This window comes from Dicentrarchus labrax, unplaced genomic scaffold (genome assembly GCF_905237075.1).
Source record: "Dicentrarchus labrax unplaced genomic scaffold, dlabrax2021, whole genome shotgun sequence".
Lineage (NCBI taxonomy): Eukaryota > Metazoa > Chordata > Actinopteri > Moronidae > Dicentrarchus > Dicentrarchus labrax.
Window position 1 is genome coordinate 32,039,038 of NW_026136720.1, and position 27,264 is coordinate 32,066,301.

General features: G+C 42.9%; 1 protein-coding gene and 1 long non-coding RNA gene across 2 annotated transcripts; both read right to left on the reverse strand.

Annotated features, from left to right (window-relative positions):
- Positions 1 to 1,459: 1,459 nt before the first annotated feature.
- On the reverse strand, positions 1,460 to 4,093 carry LOC127353472 (protein NLRC5-like). The gene is made up of 8 exons (XM_051382746.1): positions 4,014 to 4,093; positions 3,554 to 3,643; positions 3,253 to 3,300; positions 3,138 to 3,167; positions 2,936 to 3,019; positions 2,760 to 2,843; positions 2,054 to 2,137; positions 1,460 to 1,566 (listed from the first exon to the last, which is right to left on the reverse strand). Exons 2-8 carry the CDS (start codon positions 3,619 to 3,621, stop codon positions 1,563 to 1,565), a joined length of 402 nt encoding a protein of 133 aa, XP_051238706.1. The 5' UTR covers positions 3,622 to 3,643; positions 4,014 to 4,093; the 3' UTR covers positions 1,460 to 1,562.
- Positions 4,094 to 4,542: 449 nt separating this feature from the next.
- LOC127353501 (uncharacterized) lies at positions 4,543 to 11,512 on the reverse strand. The gene is made up of 4 exons (XR_007881312.1): positions 11,432 to 11,512; positions 10,678 to 10,766; positions 5,419 to 5,478; positions 4,543 to 4,756 (listed from the first exon to the last, which is right to left on the reverse strand). It is a non-coding gene; the product is annotated as an uncharacterized LOC127353501 (long non-coding RNA).
- Between the last annotated feature and the right edge of the window lie 15,752 nt (positions 11,513 to 27,264).

Consider the following 27,264-nt stretch of genomic DNA (forward strand, 5'->3'; position numbering starts at 1 on the left):
GCACGCACACACACGCACACACACACACACACACACACACACACACACACACACACATTGGACAAACAAAAGGTCAAATGTACTGTTCAACCAAGAAATCAGACCCCCTGTGAAACTGTCATACTGGTTCCAATCAGTGGCGGACTGGCCTTCGGGAGCACTGGGACATTTTCCGGTGGCCTGGCCCGCTCGGGACCAAAGGCTCGGGACCAAAGGCTCGGTTCCGGTCGTGCTTGATTTTTAAATAAACAATCCATCGTGCGGCTCATTAGGGTATCTGCCCCCCTGAAGCTCACACAGACTGAGCAGCAATGTTGGGCACAAACACACCCCTCCTCTCTTTTTCAGAGGCTCTGTCACAGCACTGCAGGCAGACACACACACACACACCAAGTTGCGCCCCCTTCCCCCTTCTCCTGCACCTGTAGTTCTACATGCTTGAAAAATGGAGCGAAATCGACAACCCAAGAGGAAAGGTGGAGCAGAGAGGGAGAGGCTTAAAAAGCGGGATGGGACGTGGAGCTTATGACATGTTGGAATGACGAGCAGCAGCAATAGTGGCTGTAACTCGAGCAGCGAAGCAGCCTTTTGGCAGTGACAGTGTCAGCAAATGCATGCTATCATAAATAGACCAGATTATTAGAGTGGTGCTGGATATGTGTGTGAGTAAAGAGTGTCATTATGACTGATGCAGTAAATGTAAAGACGTCCACCAGAAATAGCTTTGAAAACTTAGCTCCACGTTGTGCAGCAAATAAATCCTTAGGGGCCACATAATGAATAGCTATTAACAGGCCATATTATACTTATCACTTGGAAAGGTCAGATTCTGAATACATTTTGATACAAAGGATCTTCCCAAGAGTGAAACCTTATGTCAAAAACTCTCATATGGGATTGGGTACATCCAGTTCTAATGGGACTGCTACAGTAAACCAGATTCTGTTTCTTACTTGAGACTGCGAATAGAGATGATATTCCTTAGTGCTTGTGCTAGACACATCATGCTCTTCTCATTCAGCTGCAAAGAGTCTGTCATCAGCTACTTAGACAAATAACATTTGGCTTTACTACTTCCTCCATAGTTGTTGAAACTCATAAGCCTTTGAAATAAAATATCCCCTCTTGACAAATATTAAGACAAATATAATAATAATTAGTCTGATATAGTACAGACTGGCTTCCATACTAGTTGTGATGTAGTCTTGTGATATTGGAGCGCCTACCAATTGTCAGGGGATTTCTAAATGCAAAGTAGAATGGCAGCGAGAGTGGCCACTGGCTTGTGAGTCTAGCTTATACTGTACATGTTAAAACTCTCTCAGGAGAGAGAGGGACCTGCTCTAACTGTGAATGCTAACAATAGAACACTGAATTCACTCTGACATTTTGTGGCAGACACATGGAAAACCTGTGCACAATGACATGTTGTAAATTTTGGATTCTTGTCTTACCTCAGACATTAGAAACTGCCAAAGGCCCTCTCTAGAGCCAGTGTTTGGTTTGTTTGTTCCGAGCTACTGTAGAAACATGGCAGTTCGGACGCCGTAGACAAGGACCCGCTACCTGTGTAGCTATCAACAGCTCATTTTAAGGTAACGAAAACAAACAATTCTTATTTTCAGGTGATTGTACACTAATGAAAACATTCCTTTGAATATTATATTCCATTTCTGCCAATAGATCATCCTAAATATTACACAATGGCCCTTTTTATATGAAAAAACAAAGCCAATTTCACAGAAGACATTTTGACACGAAACAAGTGTTTATATTAAAATAAATGAATGATTCCATATAGCTGCATCAGTTTCAGAGCCCTAGTGTTGTTCATGCTGGCTCAGAGTCAAACCTTCATGGCTCACTCGGATACTTGAACAGAACAGAGCCATCGTTAATGTTATAAGTAACTTTGCTTTTTAAAGTCAAAAAGTCTGCTGTGAATAAGCTTTTTATTTTTTATATTTACTGTGTGTTGTGTTGTTCTATACAGCTGCTAAAAGATGAATATAAAACAAAAAATGAGATCAGTGTTTCAGAACATATATCTCACATGAAGTAGTTGGTGATTTTAAGGTTCGGTAGAGAATCCAAGAAACGCTTCACTCCTTCATCTGCCAGGCGGTTACTTGATAAACTGCAGCCAAAAGAAAAGATGACTCAGCATCAAGTAAATCAGTGCTAGTATGTATAGTGTGATTAAAAGAACACACACAAGTAATTAGCACAACTAACAGTTCATGATAAGATAATCACCTACTTCCACTTTTTCTTCTGACAATTTCTCAACTTCTCTGAGTCATGATTAACTACTACTTATGTACGATAAAATAAATGTCTATGGTGACTGATGAAATAGTACACTTAGCAGTTGGTGTATTTTTCTGTTACACACTAAAATAAAAGCAGAGTGAGGATGTTCTCGCCTATTTAATGTTTAAGAAATTGTACATTTGCTGCGGTCTTCAGTTGTGGTAGAAAGCACACAGCACAGTTTTCTGATCATATTCAAACTGAACCACATACACTGGCAGTCAGACTCAACATCCACTCAGGTTTTTTTTAGACATACCAGTAGACAGTGCACTAAAAAAATGTCAAATGCTGATCACCGACCTGCAGCTGGCGTGTTCTATTTCTATATACAATATCACATAACAAAATAAAATAAACTATATACACTTAAAGAAACCTTTAGTCATTCTCACACACAAAACCATCCACACTGATTATCTCACACGTGTGTGTGTATGGCTTACTTGAGTCTCCGCAGTGACGTCATCTTCAGCAGGACCTTCAGCAGATTCTCAACAGCTGTGTCTGTCAGAGAGCTGTGAGACAAACTGACACAACATACAAGTAAATTACTGTCTACCTGTTTGGTCATAATCCTGAAATAAATCATGTTTGATGGATATAAAATAATGAAACTTACTCTAACTCCAAATGGGAGCGACATTGGACCAGTCTTCTACATAGTGTGGTCATATTATTTGGCAGGAGACTGCTGTTGTTTATCCTGCAGCACAAAAAAAGGATCATTTTGTATTCATTCAATAGATTACATATTATATATATTTGTATTGTATTTTAAAGAGAATTGTGTATGAGTGTTTCTCTTTATCTGCATACTGTACCTGAACATCTTTAGCTGTTGTTTGTCATCGCTAAAAAAAAAGAGCACAGCATTAGCTTATTAACTGACAAATGAAAAAGCAGACAGTGGTGTCCAGATGTGTTGAGCTTTTCTACCTTTTGTCAGGGCAGAACTTCAGGGTCAGCTGCTCTCTGCCTCCATCACTATAAAGCCAACAGGACACTATCAGATTAACAATGTGCACAACACTAGTTTATAGTTAACAACACCAATGTCCCCCAATTCACTAAGTGTTTATGACATATATACTGGTATTTTAACAGATAAAAACTGAGCTGTTACACAGCTTCTATCAGCTGTTCTATCTGGCTGCTTGCCACGTTGGAGAAACAGGTGCTCACTGTTTAGCTGCTCTAATAAAATGAATTATTAATGCCTAAAAAAAACAAAAAGCACCTGATGTGAATTTGTGTTAAGTTGTTATGGGAACACAAAGCACCAGCCAGCATCACCACTCCTTCCATGCTGATCTCGTTGTTCCTGGCACTAAAAAACACACACACAAAAAACAATGAGCCAGGGTGAGGGACATCATTTAGCTCTAAATAAGATATTTATACTGAATAATACCCCAGGGTAGTAACTGCCAGCACTGGCACGTTTTGCCTGGAACCGGTTTGGTGAGAAAACAAATGCCCAGTGTTTGCCAGCTAGATTAGACCAGCCCAGTCTACCACCATCTTTCATTTGAAACACTCAAAACACACAAAATCCTACCAGCAGAGTCATTCATTCTTAATAAATACACTCCCTATTTTGGGGGTTTGTTATCACCAGTAAAGTTTCAGATGTTTTAAAATTGTTTTGAGTGTATCATTATAAGTCATGTTGTTATCACTCTGTGGGCAAGTCTTACTTGATCTCCTGGATGATACTAAGCCGAGGCAGGACCTCCAACAGTTTCCTCAGACCTTTGTTGCCTAAACAGTTACTGGACAGACTGACGGACAAAAATGTGGGGTTCAAATAATGTCAGAGACAAAAACAAGAGTTCAACATAGGTAGAAATAATAAAATAAACTAGGTTTGTATAAAAAATAATAATACATAAAAATAACATTAAATTGCAATTTATGGCCACTGCAGAGACATGATGACTGCTAAAGAGGTACAGTTGCTAGGGTGATGCAGCATTTACCTCAAGACATTACCAATAAGAGTAACTATAAACTAGAGATGAATAAGTTTGTTTATCCTAAGCAATTCAGCTACTGGACTGAAATGGGTTGCTACTGCTGACCAACACATAACATGAGAGTATAGTATTTTTAGATTTTTTTACACAACAGTATGTACTTCACAGTCTATCTCAGTACAGAGTGTGTTAATGACGTGCTGTTACATGTTATAAAATGCTTGGATGTTTGTGTGTATCTTACTCCGGCCAAGTGAGATCAGGCGAGGCTCCCAAACTCCTCCACACTTTCTCCAGATCAGCAGACTGCAGACCACAGCAGCTGAGACTAAGAGAGGCAACAGCATCATAATTACCACCATAAGTGTAAATCCCCTCATGTAATGCTTTGCTGTGAAATATGGCTGAAGTCACGAGTGGAAGTGTGCTCGTGCTGACAAGCTCCCATAAGTTGATTGAAATAGCTGAAAAAAAAAAAAGAAAAAACTTTAAATAATAATAATAAGAAGAATCAGAGTCAAATCAGAAGTTCTTCATATTGGTTAACAGTTAGGAAGGGTTAAGGGTAACTTCTTATTGGCTACTCATTTGCTTTATCAAAATACATTAACATGTAATTGCCCGTTATTCATTTCATAACGATAACGATTAATGATTTTGAACACCGTGCTGAAAAATGTCCCCAAATTTTTATTTCGGAAATCTGGTCACCTTAATGTAGTTAGCTAACAAATCATTAAAATATATAACCAATTTAAAGCTGAATGACTTTAATATTAACACAGAATAAGTGCAATGCACCCTAAACACTCCACCCTGCTGTGTGCCGCTCCCCAACCAAACTGACAACTGGCTTAGAAATCACATTAGCACTTCTTCAGGTGCACAATACAATTAGACACATTAACCAAAAGCTTAGCTAGCGATTAGCGCTTAGCTAGCGATTAGCGTTAGCGCTCTTTTCAGTAAATACAATGATACAGTTTGCACCAAAGTGTGTTGAAAACATTAAACAAGGGTCTTATTACTCTGACTGTTTTTTATGAAAAGTATCTGAACTCCCACAGTATTTTCTCTCATCACTTTGGCTAGCAACATGCTAGCAAAGAAAGGGGCTTCAACTCACCGGAGTTTCAACACTAATAACTTGACAGAAGCGGTCGTTCTCGGGTTCACAGTTGCAACTCTGATGAAAGAGGAGCTTATCAGTATGGATACATGGGTATAATCAAAGTTTCAAGACTTTTACTTGGCGTTTCATACCAGCAATTGTTCACAGCACGTTTTCAGGATGTTTCAGGAAGAAGCAATCTCTGGCAACTGACGTGACAGCTGCAGGTAACATTCTCTACCAATCCTGATAGAACGTTATATGGTGCTCTAGTGGGCTGCGCACCCTTGTGGTATAATATTGCAACTACACCTCTTGATAACATGAGTTTTCAGTAGCCCTATATTTCATATGGGTTACACCCTCCCCCTTGACTCTGCATGAGTCCCTTCATGCTCATATCTGTGATTACTAAAGGGACTATCATAATCACCCATGGTTTCAAGTGCTTGATTAAAGCTCTGTAAGAGAATCTGTGGAGATCAAGGGTTTCCCCAACTGAAGGTAGTGAAAACGATCTGGTGGTCGCCGTGACCCCTCTGATTTTCGTGTGGGGTCATTTGTTTCTCCATCCTCAACACCTTCCCTTTCTTTTGCCCTTTCATGTGTCTCAGAGGTTTGTGTATGGGACAACTCATTTTCTCATCAGCATCATCTTTCATCATCAGCTTGTCCATGTCCAAGATCCTCTTGTCATCATTATTGTATTTGTCACGTCCGGTAAGGTTACATCCTCTCCGGTAGGGGGTTGCTCAACCACAACCTCTGGCTCCTCTCCTTCAACCATCTCAGGAGTTGTTTCAACAGGTTCTGCAGGCGACTCAGAAGGACTGCTTGCATCAAGCTCGACCTGTGGCTCGGAGGTCGAGGAGGTCATTGGCATGGCCGGTAAATTATTACCCTTCTCTACTGGAGTTACAATGGGTCGCTGCCTTCTTGGAATTTCACAGACTTCAACAAACCTTTCCTCTGGAATGACAGACAACGGGGTAGCACAGTAGGGTAAGTCGTCCTCAGACTCAGTGTATTCCTCAAGAGGTTGAGTTTGACTATGCCTGGTTCTTTGTCAGTGGATCTTTGGCTCGGACTGTTCAATTTCCTCTGTTTCACATAGATCACCACAAGGGAGTAAGAGATCCCTGTGTAAGGTGCGGGTGGGGCCATCTCCATCCATGGGCTGTACTGTGTACACAGGTGGATCTCCCATTTTATTCAGAACTTTGTACATTGTGGACCCCCACTTATCCGCAAGCTTGTGTTTGTTTCTCAGCCGCAGGTTCCTTCACAACACTTGATCACCTTCCTCTAGTGTTGATTCTCTTACTGGTTTGTCAAAGCAGTGTTTGTTCCTCTCAGCAACCTTTTGTGAATTCCTAGTGGCGATCTGATAACTCTCCTCTAGGCGCCTTCAAGTTTCTCACGTACTGGGAGTGAGATCTAGGAACACCATCTTTAACAGGCAAGCCAAAGGCAATGTCCACTGATAGCCTTAGTTGGCGCCCAAACAGCAACTTGTACGGACTGAATCCAGTGACCTCATTCTTGGTGCAGTTATAGGCATGGGTTAGGGGTTTTACATAGTCACAGCAGTGACTTTTCTCCTTTTCCTTTAGGGTTCCTAACATGCCTAGAAGGGTTCGGTTAAACCATTCAACAAGGTTTCCCCTTGGATGGTAGGGACTTGTGCGTAGTTTAGTACCAGCTAGGGCACAGAGTTCTTTATGAGTTGAGACTAAAAATCCCTGCCCTGATCACTAAGCAGACGCTCTGGAAATCTGTAGTGCACCAAATACTGCTCCCAAAGACATGTTGTAGCCTTCTGATCTTTTGTTGGTATGGCAACAGCATACTTTGTGAAATGATCTGTTATAACCAAGATGTCTTTGGTATTATGACTGTCAGGCTCCAAGGATAAGTAGTCCAGCATACGAGTTGCATGGGACGAGTGGTTTGGATATTCACAAGGGGTGCTGATTTTTCAGGTGGTGTCTTCCTCCTAATACAACGTCCACATGACTTGATCTTTTTCTCCACATCTGTAGCCATCTTGGGCCAATAAAATCTTGACCGGACCAGGCCGAGAGTTCTTTCCAGACCCATATTCCCCATATCCTCGTGGAGACATGTAAGAACGGAGGATCTTAGGGGCACAAATTGGTAAGTTATGTCATCTTCTGATCTGCGGGTTCTGTAGAGAAGACCATTTTTCAACTCAAACCGTTTCCATTCTTTGAGCATTAACTTTAGCTCCAAGGAGTCGGGATTGAGGATGGGTTTTCCTTCATCTCCAGCCTGCAACAAGATGACAACTTGTCCAATGACTGGGTCAGACCTCTGATGTTGTTGGAGTTCTGCCTCACTGTAGGCGGGTATAGTAGGACAACCCAGTGCTTCTTCATCTCCATAGACATCAGGTACCGCATCAGTGTGAAGAGCAAGGGATTCTAGGGGCGGCTGTGGCTCCGAGGCAGAGCGGGTCATTCTTTAATCCGAAGGTTGTGGGTTCGATTCCCGGCTCCTGTCACATGTCAAAGTATCCTTGAGCAAGATACTGAACCCCCAATTGAGGGGGTTGCTTTGAGTGGTCGGAAGACTAGAAAGGCGCTGTACAGGTCCATTTACCATTCTACCAATGTGATTGAAGGTAGATTGTTGTCGGCTTCACCTAAGAGATGGCGGTGGCACAAGACATTTACTGTGTCAGCTGGTATGTCTTGTTGATAAGGAGACGAAGACAAATGGTGGGAAGCAAACTGTTTGATTTGCTCTCTTTCTTCAAGAGAAACAGGGTCATTGGCCAGAGTGTCATGGGGCCGTCTGGAAAGGCCATCTGCGTCTTGGTTGCTTTTTCCAGCACGATACTTGATGTTAAAGTCAAAGGTGGAAAGAGCAGCTAACCAGCGATAGCTGGCAGCATCAAGCTTAGCTGACTTTAGTACATAGGTCAATGGGTTGTTGTCTGTTACAACCGTGAATGTGTTTCCATAGAGGTAATCTTGGAATTTTTCTGCAATGGAACACTTCAGAGCTAGAAATTCTAGCTTGTGTGCTGGATACCGCTTTTCACTGGTCTAAAGCCCTCTGCTGGCAGAGGCGATTACTCGCATTTCACCATCCTGTTCTTGGTACAGGGCAGCCCCTAAACCAGAGGTGTTTGAATCTGTGTGGAGAATGTACGGTAATTTTTGATTAGCAAATCCAAGTATTGGAGAGGAAGTGAGCTTTTCTATGATTGCCTCAAAAGCGTCCTGGCAAGAAGGTGTCCATCGGTCAGCAAAGGGTTCCTTGGGGTTGAAATATCCTCCAAGGCATAGTGTTCCTTTTTTACCCTTCTTGTAAGGTGGGTAACCTCCAGTAAGGTCATTCAAGGGTTTTACTATTTTGGAATAGTTCTTTACAAATCGGTGATAATACCCTGCAAAGCTTAGGAAGGACTTGAGCTCACTGAGGGGCTGGGGTCTTGGCCAGGTGCGGAGGGCACTGACCTTATCAGGGTCAGTCTCTACCCCTTTGCCGGAAACAATGTGGCCTAAGTAGCGCCCTGAACTTTGGAAGAAACGGCACTTTGTTGGAGAGTTTCAAGCCATACTCCCTCAATTGCTGGAGGATGTGTAGAAGCCTGGTTTCATGCTCCTCTAATGTGCTTGAAAACACAATGACATCATCCAAGAACACTAGTACCTTCAGATTAAGACTGCCCATACATCGCTCCATCAATCGTTGAAAGGTACTGGACGCATTGGTGATGCCTTGGGGCATGCGATTAAACTCCCAAAATAAAAAATAAAATCCCAACGGGCACACAAACAGTGTTAATTTCGTTGACGAAGACTATGACGAAAAATATTCGTCAACGAAACTTTTTCACGGACGAAAACTAAATAAAAACTAAATAAGAAGTCAGATATGATGACGCAGACTGTGACGAAATGTAACTGACACTTAAGTCAACGAATAAAAATGAGACAAAAATGTTAGGGAGGGACGAATGGAGAAGAGATCCAATCAGAACTACTCTTCTTGTGGGACAAGTTGGGAAGAAATCCAATTAGAGTGAATCTTTGAGGGTAGGTTGATCTATGCAGAAGCAACAGAGCCATTTTAAAAAGCTGCGGCAAATGCAGGCGCAACAGCTAAACGAATTTGCAGAACTTCGCACAGTTTCGAGGACGTTAGGTTGTTTACATTATATTTAGTTGTGTTTAGTTGCACAGTCTTAGTTACACAGCTTTGGCTATTTTCAGTTGACTTCGCTCGTTAGCAACACGCGAACGTTTTGCAGTGCACCGGGTCCGAGGGCAATGGCATGTCTCAGGAACAACAGAAATGTCAGAGTTAGGTCTAGGACGAAAACAAAGAATTGACATCTGGTCACACTTCACATATGACAAGGACAACAAGACCGTCTGTAAACCGTGTGGAGCAAAAATCGCTGGGAAAAACACCACCAACTTGAAGTGACATTTATAGACGACTCATCCACAAATACATGCAAAGCTTAGCATACACGCTAGGGTTATTTTATCAGATAAACTGTGATATAGTCGACTAAAATCTGCTAATATTTGGTCTACTAAAACTAGACTAAGACTAAAAGACTTAAGACTTAAGACTAGACTAAGACTAAAACTCTTGATATTTAGTCAACTAAAACTAGACTAAGACAAGATTTCAGATGTCTAAAATAGTACTAAAACTAAATGGTGCGTTATTCAAAAGACTAAGACTAAATCAGAATTTGCTGTCAAAATGAACACTGCACACAAAGGCAGTTTTAGACTTATCACCTTCCTCCATCTCAATCTGGTAGTAACCAGACTTGAGATCCATTACTGAAAACCACTTGGATCCAGCAAGGGCTGAAAAAGCCTCTTCAAGGTTAGGAAGTGCATATGCGTCTCGTATCGTCAATGTATTCAGCTTGCGGTAATCAATGCAAAGATCGACGTCTCCATTTTTTTTAACGAACCACCGCGATTGGTGAAGAGTAAGGGGACTCCGATTCTCAAATCACTCCTGCATCAAGAAGTGTTTGCAGATGTTTCCTCACGGCTTCATAATCATTTGGGTGTATTGGTCTGGACTTTTGTTTGAAGGGTGTTTTGTCTTTTAGATTTATGTGATGTTTCACTTTGGATGCAGTTCCTGGTCCTTGTACGTGTGTGCACTGATTACTACCCGGGTAGAGTTAATAGTGTGTACGCAGTCTTATCTGTTCCTGAATGTGCAAACTAGTCCGATGTCCTCTGTAGTTGGTCTTGTGGCAGGCCTCACCGTGTCCCCAACCTTCCACAGTCACTCTGGGCTGGGCTCGCCATCATTGGATCCTCCAGATTCTTTCTGGTAGCTTAAAAAAAAACAACCTGCACAAGTAGTGCAGACTATTAAGTTACTCTGTTCTGTTCTTATTTCTAACATAAGACCTCATTAACTTATTTTCTCAGTTAGTGCATCAATAACCAATGACTAGAACATACTTTGTTGACAATGGAATGAATTAGCAAATGTAATAGCAACTGGTATTTTATGCACCAACAAATCTTAATCATGAATTTTAATTGAATGTATTTATGTATTTATCATGTACAATTTAATAAACAAAACTAGCTCAAACACAATGTAGTTAGGTAACAAATCATTAAAATATATAACCAATTTAAAGCTGAATGACTTTAATATTAACACAGAATAAGTGCAATGCACCCTAAACACTCCACCCTGCTGTGTGCCGCTCCCCAACCAAACTGACAACTGGCTTAGAAATCACATTAGCACTTCTTCAGGTGCACAATACAATTAGACACATTAACCAAAAGCTTAGCTAGCGATTAGCGCTTAGCTAGCGATTAGCGTTAGCGCTCTTTTCAGTAAATACAATGATACAGTTTGCACCAAAGTGTGTTGAAAACATTAAACAAGGGTCTTATTACTCTGACTGTTTTTTATGAAAAGTATCTGAACTCCCACAGTATTTTCTCTCATCACTTTGGCTAGCAACATGCTAGCAGAGAAAGGGGCTTCAACTCACCGGAGTTTCAACACTAATAACTTGACAGAAGCGGTCGTTCTCGGTTCACAGTTGCAACTCTGATGAAAGAGGAGCTTATCAGTATGGATACATGGGTATAATCAAAGTTTCAAGACTTTTACTTGGCGTTTCATACCAGCAATTGTTCACAGCACGTTTTCAGGATGTTTCAGGAAGAAGCAATCTCTGGCAACTGACGTGACAGCTGCAGGTAACATTCTCTACCAATCCTGATAGAACGTTATATGGTGCTCTAGTGGGCTGCGCACCCTTGTGGTATAATATTGCAACTACACCTCTTGATAACATGAGTTTTCAGTAGCCCTATATTTCATATGGGTTACACCAGCATAACTGGCATATTAGTATTTAGTAGTATATTAGTAAAAATGTGCCATATGCAGAATTCATAACTTTATGTCACTCTTATCTTGTGTGCTTTGTGAATGGTAGTTTGGTATAAATCCAGTCTTACATGATCTTTTTGGTGACACTGAACTTTGGCAAGAACTGAGTCAGTGTCCTCAGAGCTTCCACATCCCATTGGCCTCCAGACAGACTAGGGTGGACACACACACACACACACACACACAGAACTTGAAATAATTTGTTTTGAATGAATGCACTCGCAGTAATACTATTACAAATGATTCAATCTGAATTACAGCCAGGGTATCCACTCTCACTAGCAGTGATAAATGATAGTGCTGAATATCTAATTATAACATGCATAAATGTCAGTTGTGGTCAACCTTGCTCCAGTGACAAAATGGGAAGTAGTAGGAAGTCACATAAAACATATCATATGCCAGTTACTTACTCTGTGAATGCTTGAACTTTGACCACACAGACAAATAAAACAAGAGGTCAATAACTAGCAGTTATTATTCTCAGCACTGCATTATTCTCTGTCAGTACGTTGTATCCAGTGGTGGAACAAGTATTTAGATCCTTTACTCAAGTAAAAGTATGCATGTTTGTAAATGTTAACAGCAAATTTTAAGGAAAGTATCAAAAGCGAAAGTACTCATTGTGTAGAAAAATGGTCCCTGACAGTGTTTCAATATTATATATGATGTTTTGACTTAACATTACTGCAGAGCCAGTCCACCCTAAACGCACACTACGCAAGCTGCGTAGGGCCCTGCAAATTACGCAAGGGCCCAGCCTCCCTCTTGTGTCAATGTTTACAACTTCAGTGAGTAGTGGTCAGTGGATAAACGGAACTGTCTATCAGAAAAAGACCCATGAGAGTGAATGAGATTCACGCGTGAACACGTGTTTGTATGTGCGTGCACGGAACGAAACTCACACTACCTAGCAGCAGTAAAGTCTCTGGGCACCGGTTCAGACAGCATATGGGCGTGATGGCAAGGTTTAGTTACAGCTCTGTAATGTAAGATGTAAAGCAATGGACTGACATTGACTATTGATTAAATATTGAAATGTTGATTAGCTGGGCATATACAGTGTGTGTATATATATCTATATATCTATATATATAGATATATAGTATTTTATATTTTTAAGTGTATAAAAGGAAATCGGGGGTTAGGCAGTTTGAATGGACCTGGTATTTTGTGCAGCGAGAGCCTGTAGGCTTATGTTCACATTGTATAGACAAAGTTAATGTTATAATATTGTGAGGACTGGACTAATTACCAGGCAGCAGAGCCCTTTCTATATTGTTATTGTTAATATTTACTTCAATAAAAAATATTCTATTCAATAAATATTGTTTAATTATATATATATAATAAACCAATATAAATATATAATATATATAATTCGGTTCTGTATAGATCTACTAATTCTTGGATTGAGAGATTGAGAGGGAGTAAACTGTTTTAAAAGGAGGGAGGATTGTAGTGGGAGCACTGGGTATCAGGTGCCACTGTGCGGCAATGGCAAATAGTTTACATGGCTTACGGGTCAGATAGGAGCTATTTTGGTCAGGGTCCTTGAGATTTTGGCATAATTCAAATCTCTGTTTATTATGATGAATGCGCTGCGATGAAATGTCTGCGGGGAGCTGACTCACAGCCGAGTGTTTCGAGAGATGAAGCAGGGAAGGAGACTGTAAATGTCGTGAGTGTAGAGAAGGAAAGTAGGGGGAAAAAAGTGAATAGGGATGAACAGGCTGGGGCTACTGCACCTGGGGAGGTGGAGCCTAGCGTAACAGAGCAGGTGGAGGCTGGTGTAGTAAGACAGGGGGAGGAAGGTACAGCAGGACAGGGGGTGGCAGGTACAGCAGGACAGGGGGAGGCAGGGGGAGGCAGGTACAGCAGGACAGGTGGAGGCAGGTATAGCAGGACAGGGGGAGGCAGGTACAGCAGGACAGGTGGAGGCAGGTATAGCAGGACAGGGGGAGGCAGGTACAGCAGGACAGGTGGAGGCAGGTACAGCAGGACAGGGGGAGGCAGGTACAGCAGGACAGGGGGAGGCAGATACAGCAGGACAGGTGGAGGCAGGTACAGCAGGACAGGGGGAGGCAGGTACAGCAGGACAGGTGGAGGCTGTTGATATGGAGCAGGAGCTGCAGTCTGGTGCTGGGCAGCAGACAGAGCTGGTACAGGCAGTTACAGATAACAGTCAGGTGACGGAAATGGACTCAGATGGTGAGGTTGACTCTGACAGTGTGTCTGTAGCAGACAGTGTCTCTCAGAATGCATACTTGTATTCTCTTAAAGAGGTACACAATTTCCTAGATGATTCTTTTGGCAGGTCAGTGGAAATAAGTGAATATTTCCCTGATATTAAAAAGCTTATTCAGACGGTGAGCACTCTTCAGAAGGTTGTAGGGGTAGGGACAGACCTGCTGGATGAGAAGAGACGTTACCATCTGAGAAAACATGTCACCGTTCTGAAAAAAGGTCTTAAAGGGACCAAAAGAACAAAGAAAATGAGATATTCCAGATAAAATAACATGATCATACAACACTGGGTGTTTCTTCTCTGCTGTGTCTATTTGTCTGTTTTGTTTCCTTTTTTCTCCTCTTCTAATATGCAGGCCTTAAAGGTTGCCTCTTTAAATATTAATGGGGGGAGAAGTGCACAGAAAAGAGCCTTAGTGTCAGAGGTTATTAAACAGAAAAAGTTAGATGTTATATTTTTACAGGAAATGCACAGTGATAGCCTGAATGAGACAGACTGGGGAATATGGTGGGGGGGTCAGTATGCACTCACCCATGGCTCTAATCTCAGTGCTGGAGTTGCTGTTTTATTGTCTCCCTCACTAAAGGTGAATATTTTATCTAGAACAGAGATCGTAGAAAGCAGAGTTCTGATGGTGAAGGCAGAAATAGAAAGTTTTACCTTTACTTTTATTTATGGTCAGGGGGAGTGTTTTATAATAGGGGGGGATTGGAACTGTTGCACTGATGTCATTTTAGACAGGACAGGACAGGAGCTCCATCCTCAGTCGTCTTCTTTTCTGTCTCAGCTACTAAAGGAGGCCAGTTTAGTGGATGTGTGGAGGATGAAACATCCTTCAGCTAAACAGTTCACTTGGGTGAAAATATCAGATGGTAGGGTTAGTGCAGCCAGGTTAGACAGACTTTACGTGTCTGCTTCTTTTATAACTCGCGCAGCTAACTGTCAAATCCTCCCTGTTGGTTTTACAGACCATCATTTGATTTTAGTAGATTTTAGTAGATTTGGTTTTATCTCCTACTAAGAAACCTAGGTCCAATTTCACGTTAAACTTTTACATGACTTTAATTTCTGTGAAAACTTTCAACTGTTTTGGGCTAATTGGAGATCCAAGAAAGAGTTTTTGCCCTCCTTGAGTCAGTGGTGGGAGGTTGGAAAGGGTCAAATTAGGTTGTTCTGTCAACAGTACACATCCTACTCTACTACACATATTAGAGGAGCTATGGAGCAGTTAGAGTCAGAAATCAGAGAGCGAGAGAGTATGTCTGCTGAAAACACTGAACAGTTACACCTCAAAAGGCAGCAGCTGAACTCGTTTCTTCAAGAGAAAGCTAAAGAAGCTCTGGTCCGAGCCTGCTTCACCACTATAAGAGACATAGATGCACCAACCTCCTCCTTCTTCAGCCTGGAGAAGTCTGTGGCCCAAAGGAAGCAGATGGTGTGTCTCTGCCTGCCTGATGTGAATTTGACCTCTGACCCCACTGAGATGAGGAGACATGCAGTGTCTTTCTACTCAGACCTGTTCAAGGCAGAAGATTGTGATGTGGATGCTACTAATGAACTTCTTCAAGGTCTTCCACAGCTGAGTCCAGGAGAACATGACACCCTGAGCTCTGACATCTCTTTAGAGGAGCTGACCTCTGCAGTGACACAAATGGCCTCAGGAAAGGCTCCAGGCATGGACGGCCTACCTGCAGACTTTTTTGGAGTTTTCTTGGACATGACCTGCTGGACGTTTTTAAGGAGTCTTTTGAGAGAGGAACTCTTCCAGCATCCTGTAGGCGTGCTGTGATCTCCCTGTTACCCAAGAACCTGACCCTGTTAAAGAACTGGAGACCTGTAGCTCTATTATGTACACTATAACTATAAGTAAGTAACTATAAGATTTTGTCGAAGGTTTCAGCTAACAGACTGAAGGTTTATATTGGATTATTTATTGGTACTGATCAGTCGTATTGTGTCCCTGATAGATCAATACAGGACAATTTGTTTTTAATGAGAGACATTTTTGAAGTTTGCAAACTTTACAACATTAATGTGGGTATCATTTCTATTTACCAGGAGAAGGCGTTCGATCGTGTCGATCACTCTTTTCTTTTTGCCGCACTGCAGGCTTTTAGTGTTGGGGAGCACTTTTTGTCCTGGGTGAAGTTGTTGTATAGTGGTGTATGTTGTGTTGTAAAGGTTGGGGGAGGGTTGAGTAGACCTGTATCAGTAAAAAGAGGGATCAGGCAGGGCTGCCCTGTCTCAGGCCAATTGTACAGTGTGGCCATAGAGCCGCTTTTGTGTAGGCTTAGGAGCCGACTGAGAGGCCTGGTTTTGCCTGAACTGGCTCACAGCCCCCTGTGGTCATATCAGCATATGCTGATGATGTAAATGTCTTGTTTTATATGAGAAAGCTGCTTCAGCCAGGGTTAACTTGGAGAAGAGTGAGGCCGTTTTGGTTGGTCAGTGGAGTGAAGGGAACACACCCAGTCTTCCTGGAAATCTTGGGTGGGGAAAAAGAGGTCTAAAGGTCCTAGGAGTGTATCTCGGAAATTAAGAAATAGAGGTGCAGAACTGGGAGGGAGTGCTAGGGAAGGTACAAGCCAAGTTGTCCTAATGGAAATGGTTGATACCCCAGCTGTCCTACAGGGGAAGAGCTCTGATTGTTAATAACCTAGTTGCCTCATCCCTGTGGCACAGACTACAAGTACTAACCCCCCTGCAAGGCCTTTTGAAACAACTGCAAAGGCTCCTCATAGATTTCTTCTGGTCGGGTCATCGCTGGGTGCGAGCGTCGGTCCTGTACCTTCCTGTGGCAGAGGGGGAGCAGGGCCTCATAGACATCGCCTCCAGAACTGCTGCGTTCAGACTGCAGGCAGTTCAGCGGCTGCTGTATAGCTGTTCTCTTCTGGTCTGCTGTGGCCAGGTTGCTGCTCTGGAGGGCCGGGCGGCTCGGCTACGATAAACAACTCTTCCTAATGAAGTCCCCTTTGTGCAGCCATACTGGTTTTACACCTTTTTACAGCTCTGTCATTGATGCCTGGAGGACTCTGAGCTTCACTTGACCACCTGACCCAGGGCCTGGGATGTGGCTGTTTGAGGAACTTTGTTTGAACTCTGTTTGAATTACACTGATCTGGGAGTATAGTCTGAGGAAAGGAAACAACATTTAGACTACACCACTCCTGATAGGCCAGATATGAATACAAGAAAGCGACAGACAGAAAATAGAAGGAGAAAGAAAAGGGGAAAAAAATAGGTTCTCACTCTAGCTTTCTCAGGGTTGTGAATTTTGGCAAAATGGAGGACAACTTCTCAGCAAGCTTGTCACCATACTTGCAGCTGCAAAAACTGAAAGTAAACAAACAGTCAAAAACATCATAATGAAACCTAATGTTGGTAAGTGTCTAGTGTGCAGGATACCATGCTTTCACCAAGCTTATGAACAAAAGATTATTTTTCGATTAGACTGCAGGCAGTTCAGCGGCTGCTGTATAGCTGTTCTCTTCTGGTCTGCTGTGGCCAGGTTGCTGCTCTGGAGGGCCGGGCGGCTCGGCTACGATAAACAACTCTTCCTAATGAAGTCCCCTTTGTGCAGCCATACTGGTTTCACACCTTTTTACAGCTCTGTCATTGATGCCTGGAGGACTCTGAGCTTCACTTGACCACCTGACCCAGGGCCTGGGATGTGGCTGTTTGAGGAACCTCTGTTTAATAATCTTCTTCTTCGTCTTCTCTTCAGCCACCTTAAAAACAGCGTTCATTGAGACGGGAGTAGTGAAGCTGGGCCATCTTACGAAGACATCAATTGAGAGTCTGGCTGAACTGAAGGGCATACGGTCAAGCAGAGTGCTGCAGAACCTGGTGATTTGAGTCTGGCAATCTCTGTAGGCACCACTTCGGACTTTTGCGCAGAGCCGAAGTTTGGCTGACCAGTGGAGTAGAGGACATGAGTATGTTTTACCCCCCTTGAGTGTGAGTCCTGAGGTGGGGTAATGGAGAGAGGAGAGAGGCCTTGTTTTAACCCTAAAAACTCCAGCACTGGGAACATTCAGCTCCTGTACAAGTAAACAGCTGTACTCCTGCTGTGTGAAGGTACTGAATTTTTCTCTTCTTGCAGGAGTCTGAGAGTCAAAGTGGACTGAGGTTTTAGGCTCAGACTTTTCTCCTAATGGCAGCTGGTGGGTCCTGTATAAGCCTCCTGTCGAGAAACGGATGGCTGACATCCAGTGGAGGATTATACATGGAGCGATAGCTACGAACAGACACAGAGCTCACTTTGACCCACGCACTGGGGAGGGTTGTCCTTTCTGCTCACTAACAGAGACCTTAGACCACTTGGTGGTGTCCTGTCCCCGATTGGTAGATGTTTTTAAAATGCTGCAGGAGTGGGTGGGGGGCTTGGGAGAGATTTTCTCTGTTCCCCCCTTTGTCTTTGGACCAAAATACACACCCAAGAAAAAGCAAACTTTGGTTTTAATCAATTTTATTTTTGCAAGTGCCAAACTAGCACTGGCTGGACAGACCCAGTACGCTGTCTGAGGGGTTTAGTGGCGGCCCGTCTGAGGGTAGAACACACATATTTCAGATTAACCAACAACCTGGATGGTTTTAAAGCTGTGTGGGCTGTTAGGCAGGTCTTGTGCTCACTGGGGGAGGATGGCTCTTTGGTTTTACATTTTTAGAATGATGGTTGTTCTATAGTGTTTTGTGAGATTAGTTATGCATCTTTTGAAATAAGTATTTAAGGGTCTTTTAGAATGTTGTTTAACTAAAGTTACTTGAAAGTCAAAGTCTTCTTCTTCTTTTTCTTCTCCTTCTTCTTCTTATTCATGTCTTTCGGTTCTGGTCCCACAGGACTGGTCCACCCCTCAGGTCGGGTCCCCTTAATGGCCTGGCACACTTCCGTTTTGTCGAGTGAATTTCCAGTGTTTCTATCTGGCAGTTGTTTTGGGGTTTTGTGTGTTTTTGAAATTTGCAGCATTGTTCTTTGGCATTTGTTTTGTGGGATTGTAAGTTTTTGTTTCTGCTTCGTTTCTGTGATTGCAGCATTTTTCTGTTGCTGCGTTTTTCTGTTGGATTTATTTATATGTGTTTGTGTGTTTTTGGATTTGCATCATTCCCGTGTTTGAAGCATTTTGCCATTTGCGGCGTGTTTGCCCTTGTCGGCCACCGTAGACTGCAATGTAAAAACAGATCCTTGGTGTCAATTTTCCGACCAGCATCCAATATATTTCAGCATTACACTATGTTAGGTATCAGGTGTCAGCAACCCTACTCAGTCAGAAACACAACAAAAATGATGTCGCAAATATATTTGATTTCAGTGACGCAGAGCAGAGGCCAAACTAGCTGCTCCTGTGGCAGTGACACTGGCACCACAAAACCTTGAGAGGACAAAAGAGAAAATCAGTCAATCATTGCCGTAGGGGTGTTAAGGGCCATTACAGTATTTCAAATTGAATTACACTGATCTGTGAGTATAGTCTGAGGAAAGGAAACAACATTTAGACTACACCACTCCTGATAGGCCAGATATGAATACAAGAAAGCGACAGACAGAAAATAGAAGGAGAAAGAAAAGGGGAAAAAAATAGGTTCTCACTCTAGCTTTCTCAGGGTTGTGAATTTTGGCAAAATGGAGGACAACTTCTCAGCAAGCTTGTCACCATACTTGCGGCTGCAAAAACTGAAAGTAAACAAACAGTCAAAAAAATCATAATGAAACCTAATGTTGGTAAGTGTCTAGTGTGCAGGATACCATGCTTTCACCAAGCTTATGAACAAAAGATTATTTTTCACATAAAATATAAAATAAAAATAAAATTGTTATTTTGGAAGCTCAGTCTGTGTCCCCAGTTTTGCTTTTGACACCTTCTGGCTTCACTTGTTTATTATTTTATGTGTAAGTTTTATCTTAAGAAGGTCCTATTAAGTTATATGCAAGTATTCACACTGTGTGGGAGTTAATTTTCTTTTGAGATGGTTTAATAACAATGTCCTTGTCGCCTTTTTGCCCTTGAGTCCAGGCAGCATGTTACAGAAACACTGAGCCAACGTCTGGGACACAGCAGCAAACAGAGAGCCTATGTCAGTTTCACAGCAATGTGCAACAGGTGGCCAATAAGCTGAGGAATGTCAGCAACTGCGTTCAGTGTTTCCTTTAGGTTTTTTTTTTCAGCAGCCACCACACCCCACTTTATGTAAAAGAGATCACAGAACAACATTTATAACAATAATGTGTGAAATATGTTTATACAGTAAGTATTATATAATGTTAGCATATTCATTATAATCTACATAGTAGTATACTATATAGCCTTCCACTAGTATAATATTAATGCCAGTTGGACAATACAGCAGTTTAAAGGACCAGTGTGTAGGATTTAGTGGCATCTTGAGGTGTCGTTACTCCCTTGTTTCACCCTCCCCTTCCAATCGTAAAGGAGACGAAAAGTGCAAACATTTTTACAATAAAACCCGATAAAGCTACACAGCTCAATTAACAGTTGAACTGGTAGTTGAACTGGTATTGAGGATCTTGAGGAGGACGATGTGGGCCGGCAACACATCTCGCTCACTCTTGTTTTTGTTACTGGGGGTAAACTTCTATATCTGACTGACGCTCCATCACTGTTCCAGTTGCCCATCCTCGAAGTGGAGAGAGAGCGGACAATTCAGCAGAGTCATGTAATTGCGACTTCATGACATTTTATAAAATTCAAGCGTCCCTCCCCTCTCAACATAAAAATTGTTCCTTTGCACTTTGAATGTGTTTTGCACTTTACATGGATAACTTGTGTGGACTTACCAGAGATAGTGAATGTACTGACACCTGGGAAGGTCATCTAAACACTCCAGCTCCATTGAGCATGCTCCAAAGTCCAGCCCAATACCACTATCACCTACTGAGTTAACTACAAAAGCCAGAGCATCTATATCATTAGGTAATAGCCGGATGTTGCGCAGCTCCAGGTTGGGTCTCGTACGCACAACCTGCTCAGCCAGTTGGTGGTCCTGGCTTTCTTGGACACAATGGCAAAGCTCCAATATCTGACAAGATGTAAGAAGGTAGAATCAGTAAAGAAAAAAACAGAGAGAAGACAATTATATGTAAATTATACATCTGTTTATCAGAATTCACTTCAGCTCATGTTCTACCTTTGGTCCAGTCAGAGTGTTGCTGTGACACAGGTTTTTTAGCAGTTTCAGAATGAGGGCTTGTCGTTTTTGGACCCAATTTTGGCCTCCTGTACCGCCAGATGTCCTGGCTAATTGAACTAAGGCTGGAGTGCAGTGTGGGGAAGCCAGGCCACATACATACAGATACAGGGAGTCAGTAAAAACTGTCCTCTGGTCTGACTTGGTCATCCAGCGAGTTTTCAGACTGAATCTGAGAGAGCAATAAGGAAGAGGACAGAGCAAAGTCAATATTTATTGGACTAAGTTATATTGCTGTATAGAGGACACTTCCTAGCCTCTCCTGCCAGATGAGAATAACTCACACCACCTGCTTGGTGATCATCAGAGAGATGTTGTTATTTCTATGGATGTTGTAACATGATGCTTTCAGAACTGCCATACGGAACCCGCTAGTTTCACAGCTGTGGGATCACTATGACACAAACCTTGTAATGAACTGCCACAGTAGTAGGATACAAGCCATCTGACTGCAGTTTTAACTGCTTTTGACAGCCTGATTGATTAGGGAAAATCCCTGCACTGCCATGGTTGCAATTTTAGCATATACAGGGTATGACAATTTTAAAAAACCCAGACAGACTCAAACCTCGGATGTGGCAGTTATATATGGCATGTGTCTCCACTACATTCATTTAACATGCATATTTATAGGGGTGTAAACAGGGTTTTATAGCTTTTACAGTAAAATAAAAGGTGTTGATTAAATGACACACACACACTGGGTTTTCTTATATTTGAGCACCCAGTTGACTGGTGACATAGCAGCATTCCCTTTACAAGGAAAATATGTGGCTAATTTGGTCAACATTGAGATTTTTAACACAGTTACTAATTGACTTTGGAAACATCATTCACTAAACTTTCACTAAATAAAATGTCCTTCTAACAGTGAATTTCAGTTCAACTGAAAAACAAATTGTCTTGGCTCAAGCTGAACTAAACATTCGAGTGAGTAACCTGAAAGTGAGTTTGGGCTTTTAGGGAGGGGTGTGCTGGATTTATAACACAAGACAAAATAAGAGCATCATTGTGAAACGGATGCAGCATAATAATTTTTTTTATCTCAATTATCATGCTGAGATAAAAACTGTTTCCATAATCGTTGGAAGTCAAAATTGTAATTGCAAATAAAATGTTATGAATTGCCCTGCCCTAAATGTGACAGTACATAGGAAGGCCTCCTGCTGTGTCATGTCTCACTGGTAAGTGTCCCATCCCTAATCCCTCTCTGCTGACCCCCTGATTGGACCATTCGCTTTGAGCCTGCTTCAGCATATTTGTGGTCTCCTTTAGCACATTTATGGTCTGTCAATTTTAAAGATCAAACAGTCTTTTAGTCTACTCATCTTACACGAATCATCTCTTTCCATAGCTAGGTTATTACTGGTATGGACAGTTATTTTTTACATATGAGATGCAGTAGTGGAATGTAACAAAGCACATTTACTCAAATCTTGTATTTCCTAGTACTGCAACTAACGTGTCGATTGATTATTATCGATAAGTTGTTTGGTGCAGAATATGGCAGAAAATTAGATTTAAATTAAATCAATTTAATTGAGAAAACAATCAGGAGATAAAGTCATAATGAAAATAATCTAATCAAAATGCTGCCCAGACATTAATCCATCAGTAATGATAATCTAATGATAGAATAGTGTGACAGTCACTGGGGCAATTTTTCTGATTAGAGACTACTTCCATTTCTATACCTTGAATACTTTTTTCCCGATTATACTTGCATACTTTCACTTGCTGTATTGCAACCAAATGATTACCCCTCGCCACATCCTCCTCTTCCAAGCGCGTATAATGGCTGTGAAACCTGAAACTTAAACGTAATAAAAAAAAGGAAAGGCCCTATAGAGACAGTTTTTGGTTTGTCTGTTCTGGCCTAGAAACAAGGCGGTTCAATATGGCAGACTCTGTGGAACTGCTCCGTCTGTAGATAGAACAGCTCATTCTAAGGTCAAAACACCGCAATTCTCATATTCAGTTGACTGTACAGTAATGAAAACATACCTATAAATATTGTATTCTATTGCTGCCAATAGATCCTCCTAAATGTTACACACTATACCTGAAAGTAAAGGATCTTCCTCCACTATTGATAAGATGATTTTTCAAGCTTAGGTCTCTGTTTTAGTCTCAGAGCACTTGGCAAGTTATTGTTAATCTGAGTTTTTTTGGTACATTTGTGCAAACCATACAGCATACATGTGTGGTTGAATAGGTGCAAGCAGATGGTTTCATTCTAATGAGGCAGTGTAGGTGTTGGTATTCAGAAAACTGGGTCACAGTCATAGTATATGTTGGACTGTAAACATACATCTCTGTATCTCTCTCTCTCTCTCTCTCTCTCTCTCTCTCTCTCTCTCTCTCTCTCTCTCTCTCTCTCTCTCTCTTTCTCTCTCCCTCCCTCTCTCTCTCTCTCTCCTACATTCATTACTTGTGCCTGTTGTCAAGAGAAGTTGAGATCTCTGATCCACAGAGCACAGAGATTATAATAACCAAATGCTTTTATGTGTGATGATTGAAGTTGATTCTATATTACAAAATGAAATATGTAACAATGAAAGGAAATATGATCAAATGCTTTTATGTGTGATGATTGACGTTGATTCTATATTACACAATGAAATGTGTAACAATGAAAGGGAGCATGATCAAATGATTGTAACTGATTATTTGATGAGTGATGAATATAGATGCATAGTAGTACGATTGAACTATGGAAAGTAAGGTCAAGAGATCAAATCCTCTTGTAAAGTGTAAAGTAACTTGAAGAGAAGGCCCAGATTACAACATAACCGTTTGAAATATTGAGTAAATTGAGGAGAAGGCTCATATTAAAAAATAACCGTTGAGAGAGTGGAATGGCTCAAACAGAAGCGTGCAGCAGAGAGACATCTGTCTGAGCGCAAGAAAAGAGCGTGCGGCAGAGAGACATCTGCCCGAGTGCAAGAAAAGAGCGTGCAGCGGAGAGACCAACCGCCCGAGTGCCAGAGAAGAGGTGGTATGGAGGCAAGATTACCACCCTCCTAAATCCCTCTGCAAAGTATGACCCCATAGTGAAGATGACGGCCACAGTGCTAGGGATAGACTGTGTCCTTGACTCGAGTGCCACCAAGGCAGCCAGCCAATACAAAGAACATATAGAACTGATAACGAAGCTGCACAACCAGGGGGCTCCGTTCCGAGCTCTTCTGCAGGAGGACGAAGCCTGAAGCCTCGTGGACGGGGCCCAAGATGAAGACGACGATCACAGTTAAGAGGAAAACATGGAACCTGAGCAGGGATCAAGAGGAAAGACCTCTGGCTCTGGGAGAGAATCCAACCGTGAAGACTCAGACACAGGGGAAAAGCCCAACTCTGAAGGAGAAGAGGAGGAAGAAGAGCTTAAAGAAGGCCTCACGCCGGAGGAGAACCTAAACCTCCCGGGTGTGATGCCTAGTGTTGTAACTCCGGGGGTGCGCTCACTTAGGAGATTAATGGAGAGAACAGAAAGGCAGCGAGTGCACCTAGACATCCAGGACCGCCTTCTCCGTGCAACTACCAGCACCCGAACACCAGAGGCATCTACCTCAGGGAAGAAAAAGACAAAAAACATCTCAGCCAAGAAAAGGCAAAGACACCCCCTCCTACACCTCCTCGAGAGCTCAGAGAAGAAGAGTACCTTCCAGTCCAGAATCCAATGCCCCCGGAGACGTGCAAGATTGCTGGACAAGGGGGGTCCAACGCCTACTGGTGGATTGGGAGCCCTTGGGATATTGACGGTGATGGACTAACGGTCTTCACCAACACCAACCTACAGATCCATAACACCAAGTTCAAAGTAGAACTGGCCGGCAGAGCCGGGGGAGGCTACAATTGGGAAATCGTAGAATGAAAAGCCCTGAAACCAGGGGAATCAGAGGCCGCCCGAAGAGTGATAGTAACAAGTGGAAGGAACAGGAGGAAATGCTAATGACATTGGAGAGAGGTGTAGAACGGGCAGGAGAACTGCGTCTCCGAAGAGTGGTGATGTGCACGGATGGACTGAGATCCAATCATCTGCGCTGGGAAGATGCTGAGAGTGCAGCTATGGCAGTCGTGAGGTTATATCTGAACAAGCCTGGCGTGTGGGGCAGCATACAGGATATGGTGGTGATTACCACGGAGAAACAGGATCAAGACCGCAGGCGAGGGATCCTAGAAAGCATGAAGATTGACGACGGCCGGGGAGGATGGGCCAAAACTAGACCGGCCTCAGAGCCCAGGATAAGGCTGTCATTACTTCAACAGGCTGATCGGGAAGGTAGGGTGATACAACGGAGGAGTTGGCAAGAGTTCCAGCCTGAGCCATCATCCCGACCCCCCCAGCTAAGGGAATACACCAAAGCAAGAAGCCCCAAGACACTAACAACTCCAGGCAGGGGCCCGATCCAAACCAGTCCCTATCAAGGGGACTCACCAGGAATGGCCCAGCATGAAGAAACAGCGGAAGAAGGCCCCGAGCACAGTGAAGCAGAGGTAGACACAAGAGAGAGCTATCCACCAAGGTACGAGGCACGGAGGATCAGCCTATCTAGCCCCAAGCACCAACAAGCGATGCAGCTCCGGCAGAGAGAGGGAATCAACCGGAGCCTCGTATCCTATGAAGTCAACGAGTGAGAGCAAGAGGTTGGTGATTCAGAAGGAGATGAGGGCAGCTTGTCCTCAGTAGCAGGGCAAACTACAAAAGAGCCTAAAGAGTTGCGAATAGGACAACAGAGGAGAGAGAAGAAGGAAGTCGAGTTACTCTCCGTGCGTCAAACCTCAGAGAAGATGGCAAGGGACCCTAGATGGGGCCCGGTAAAAACTAAAGATGAAAGACAGGCCTACATACCGGAGGTCGTCAGAAGGATTATAACATCCCAGAAGCATGGGCCGTTAGGATGGAAGACCTGAAGACGCTTGAAGTGACTGCCACAATGGGGGAGTGGGCTAACATCCTCTGTGGGATAAAGATAAAGAGACCAAGAATAACAACAGACATCTACTATTGTGCTCAAGCCCTGAAAGAAGACCTCACCATTTGGAAGGAAAATGGTTTTGAGGGGGCCAAGGGCAAGATGATGGCTCATCAAGACTTGTGGAAAAAGATAGCCGAGCTACGGCTAAAAATGGACCTGGATGTTGTACACCAGAAGGCCCATGGAAAAGAAGGAACACACTGGCAAGGAAATGAGGAAGTGGATCGATATGTACAACAGAGGAGAATCGTCTTTGTCGGAAACAAGAAGTGGGAAGAGACAACCAAAGGAAGGGTGGTCCCAGAAGAGTCCGTGATGAAGGTAGTACAGGCTGTACATGAAGTGCTAGGGCATGCAGGCACTAAGCCTACCCGGATGGAATTGGATAAGCAGCGGCTTTGGGTTCCAGTAGGCCAAATTCAATGAGTCCTCAAAAACTGCGAAGTATGTGGCCAATACAACGCAGGACGCAGGGGGAAGACGGTGGACGGCCACACCATAAAAAGCACCGTGCCATGGGGATCAGTATGCATGGATGTAGCCGGCCCAATGGGGGTGACGGGAAAGAAAGCTGAGAAATACCTTTGGGTGCTAGTGAATTCTATGTCAGGATATGTGATCATCAAAGCTAAGTATGAAGTATCTGACATAGTATTGAAAGCTCTAGACAGTAACACAGTGTTACTAAAGAAGAAGGGAACCCAAGGAGTGGAGCAGCTTAAGCCCATTCCAAGCTAGAAGGAAACTAGGAACCAAGAATGGCCAATAACACACACAACCTACCACCCTACGTCAGATTGGCCACTGTCTATGAAGTGGTTGCCTTAAGAAGAACAGCCTCAGTACTCTGGGCAGGCAGAGGACTGAAAAAATATGATTGTGCTAAACGAGGATTCCTGTTGAAGGAGAAGGAGGGGATAGAGTGGAAATAAGTCAAGAATTCTGTTGTGGGTTGCTCAGAGCCATCTACCCTGTCGGTCCAAAGGGAAGGAGTCGGGA

What these genes read in the sequence shown, in the direction of transcription:
- LOC127353472 (XM_051382746.1), bottom strand. Translation starts at nt 3,621, where the DNA reads ATGGAAGGAGTGGTGATGCTGGCTGGTGCTTTGTGTTCCCATAACAAC. An exon ending in TTAACACAAATTCACATCAG is followed by an intron (nt 3,301 to 3,553) that starts GTGCTTTTTGTT and finishes TTGGCTTTATAG; the next exon opens with TGATGGAGGCAGAGAGCAGC. An exon ending in CGCTCCCATTTGGAGTTAGA is followed by an intron (nt 2,844 to 2,935) that starts GTAAGTTTCATT and finishes ATGTTGTGTCAG; the next exon opens with TTTGTCTCACAGCTCTCTGA.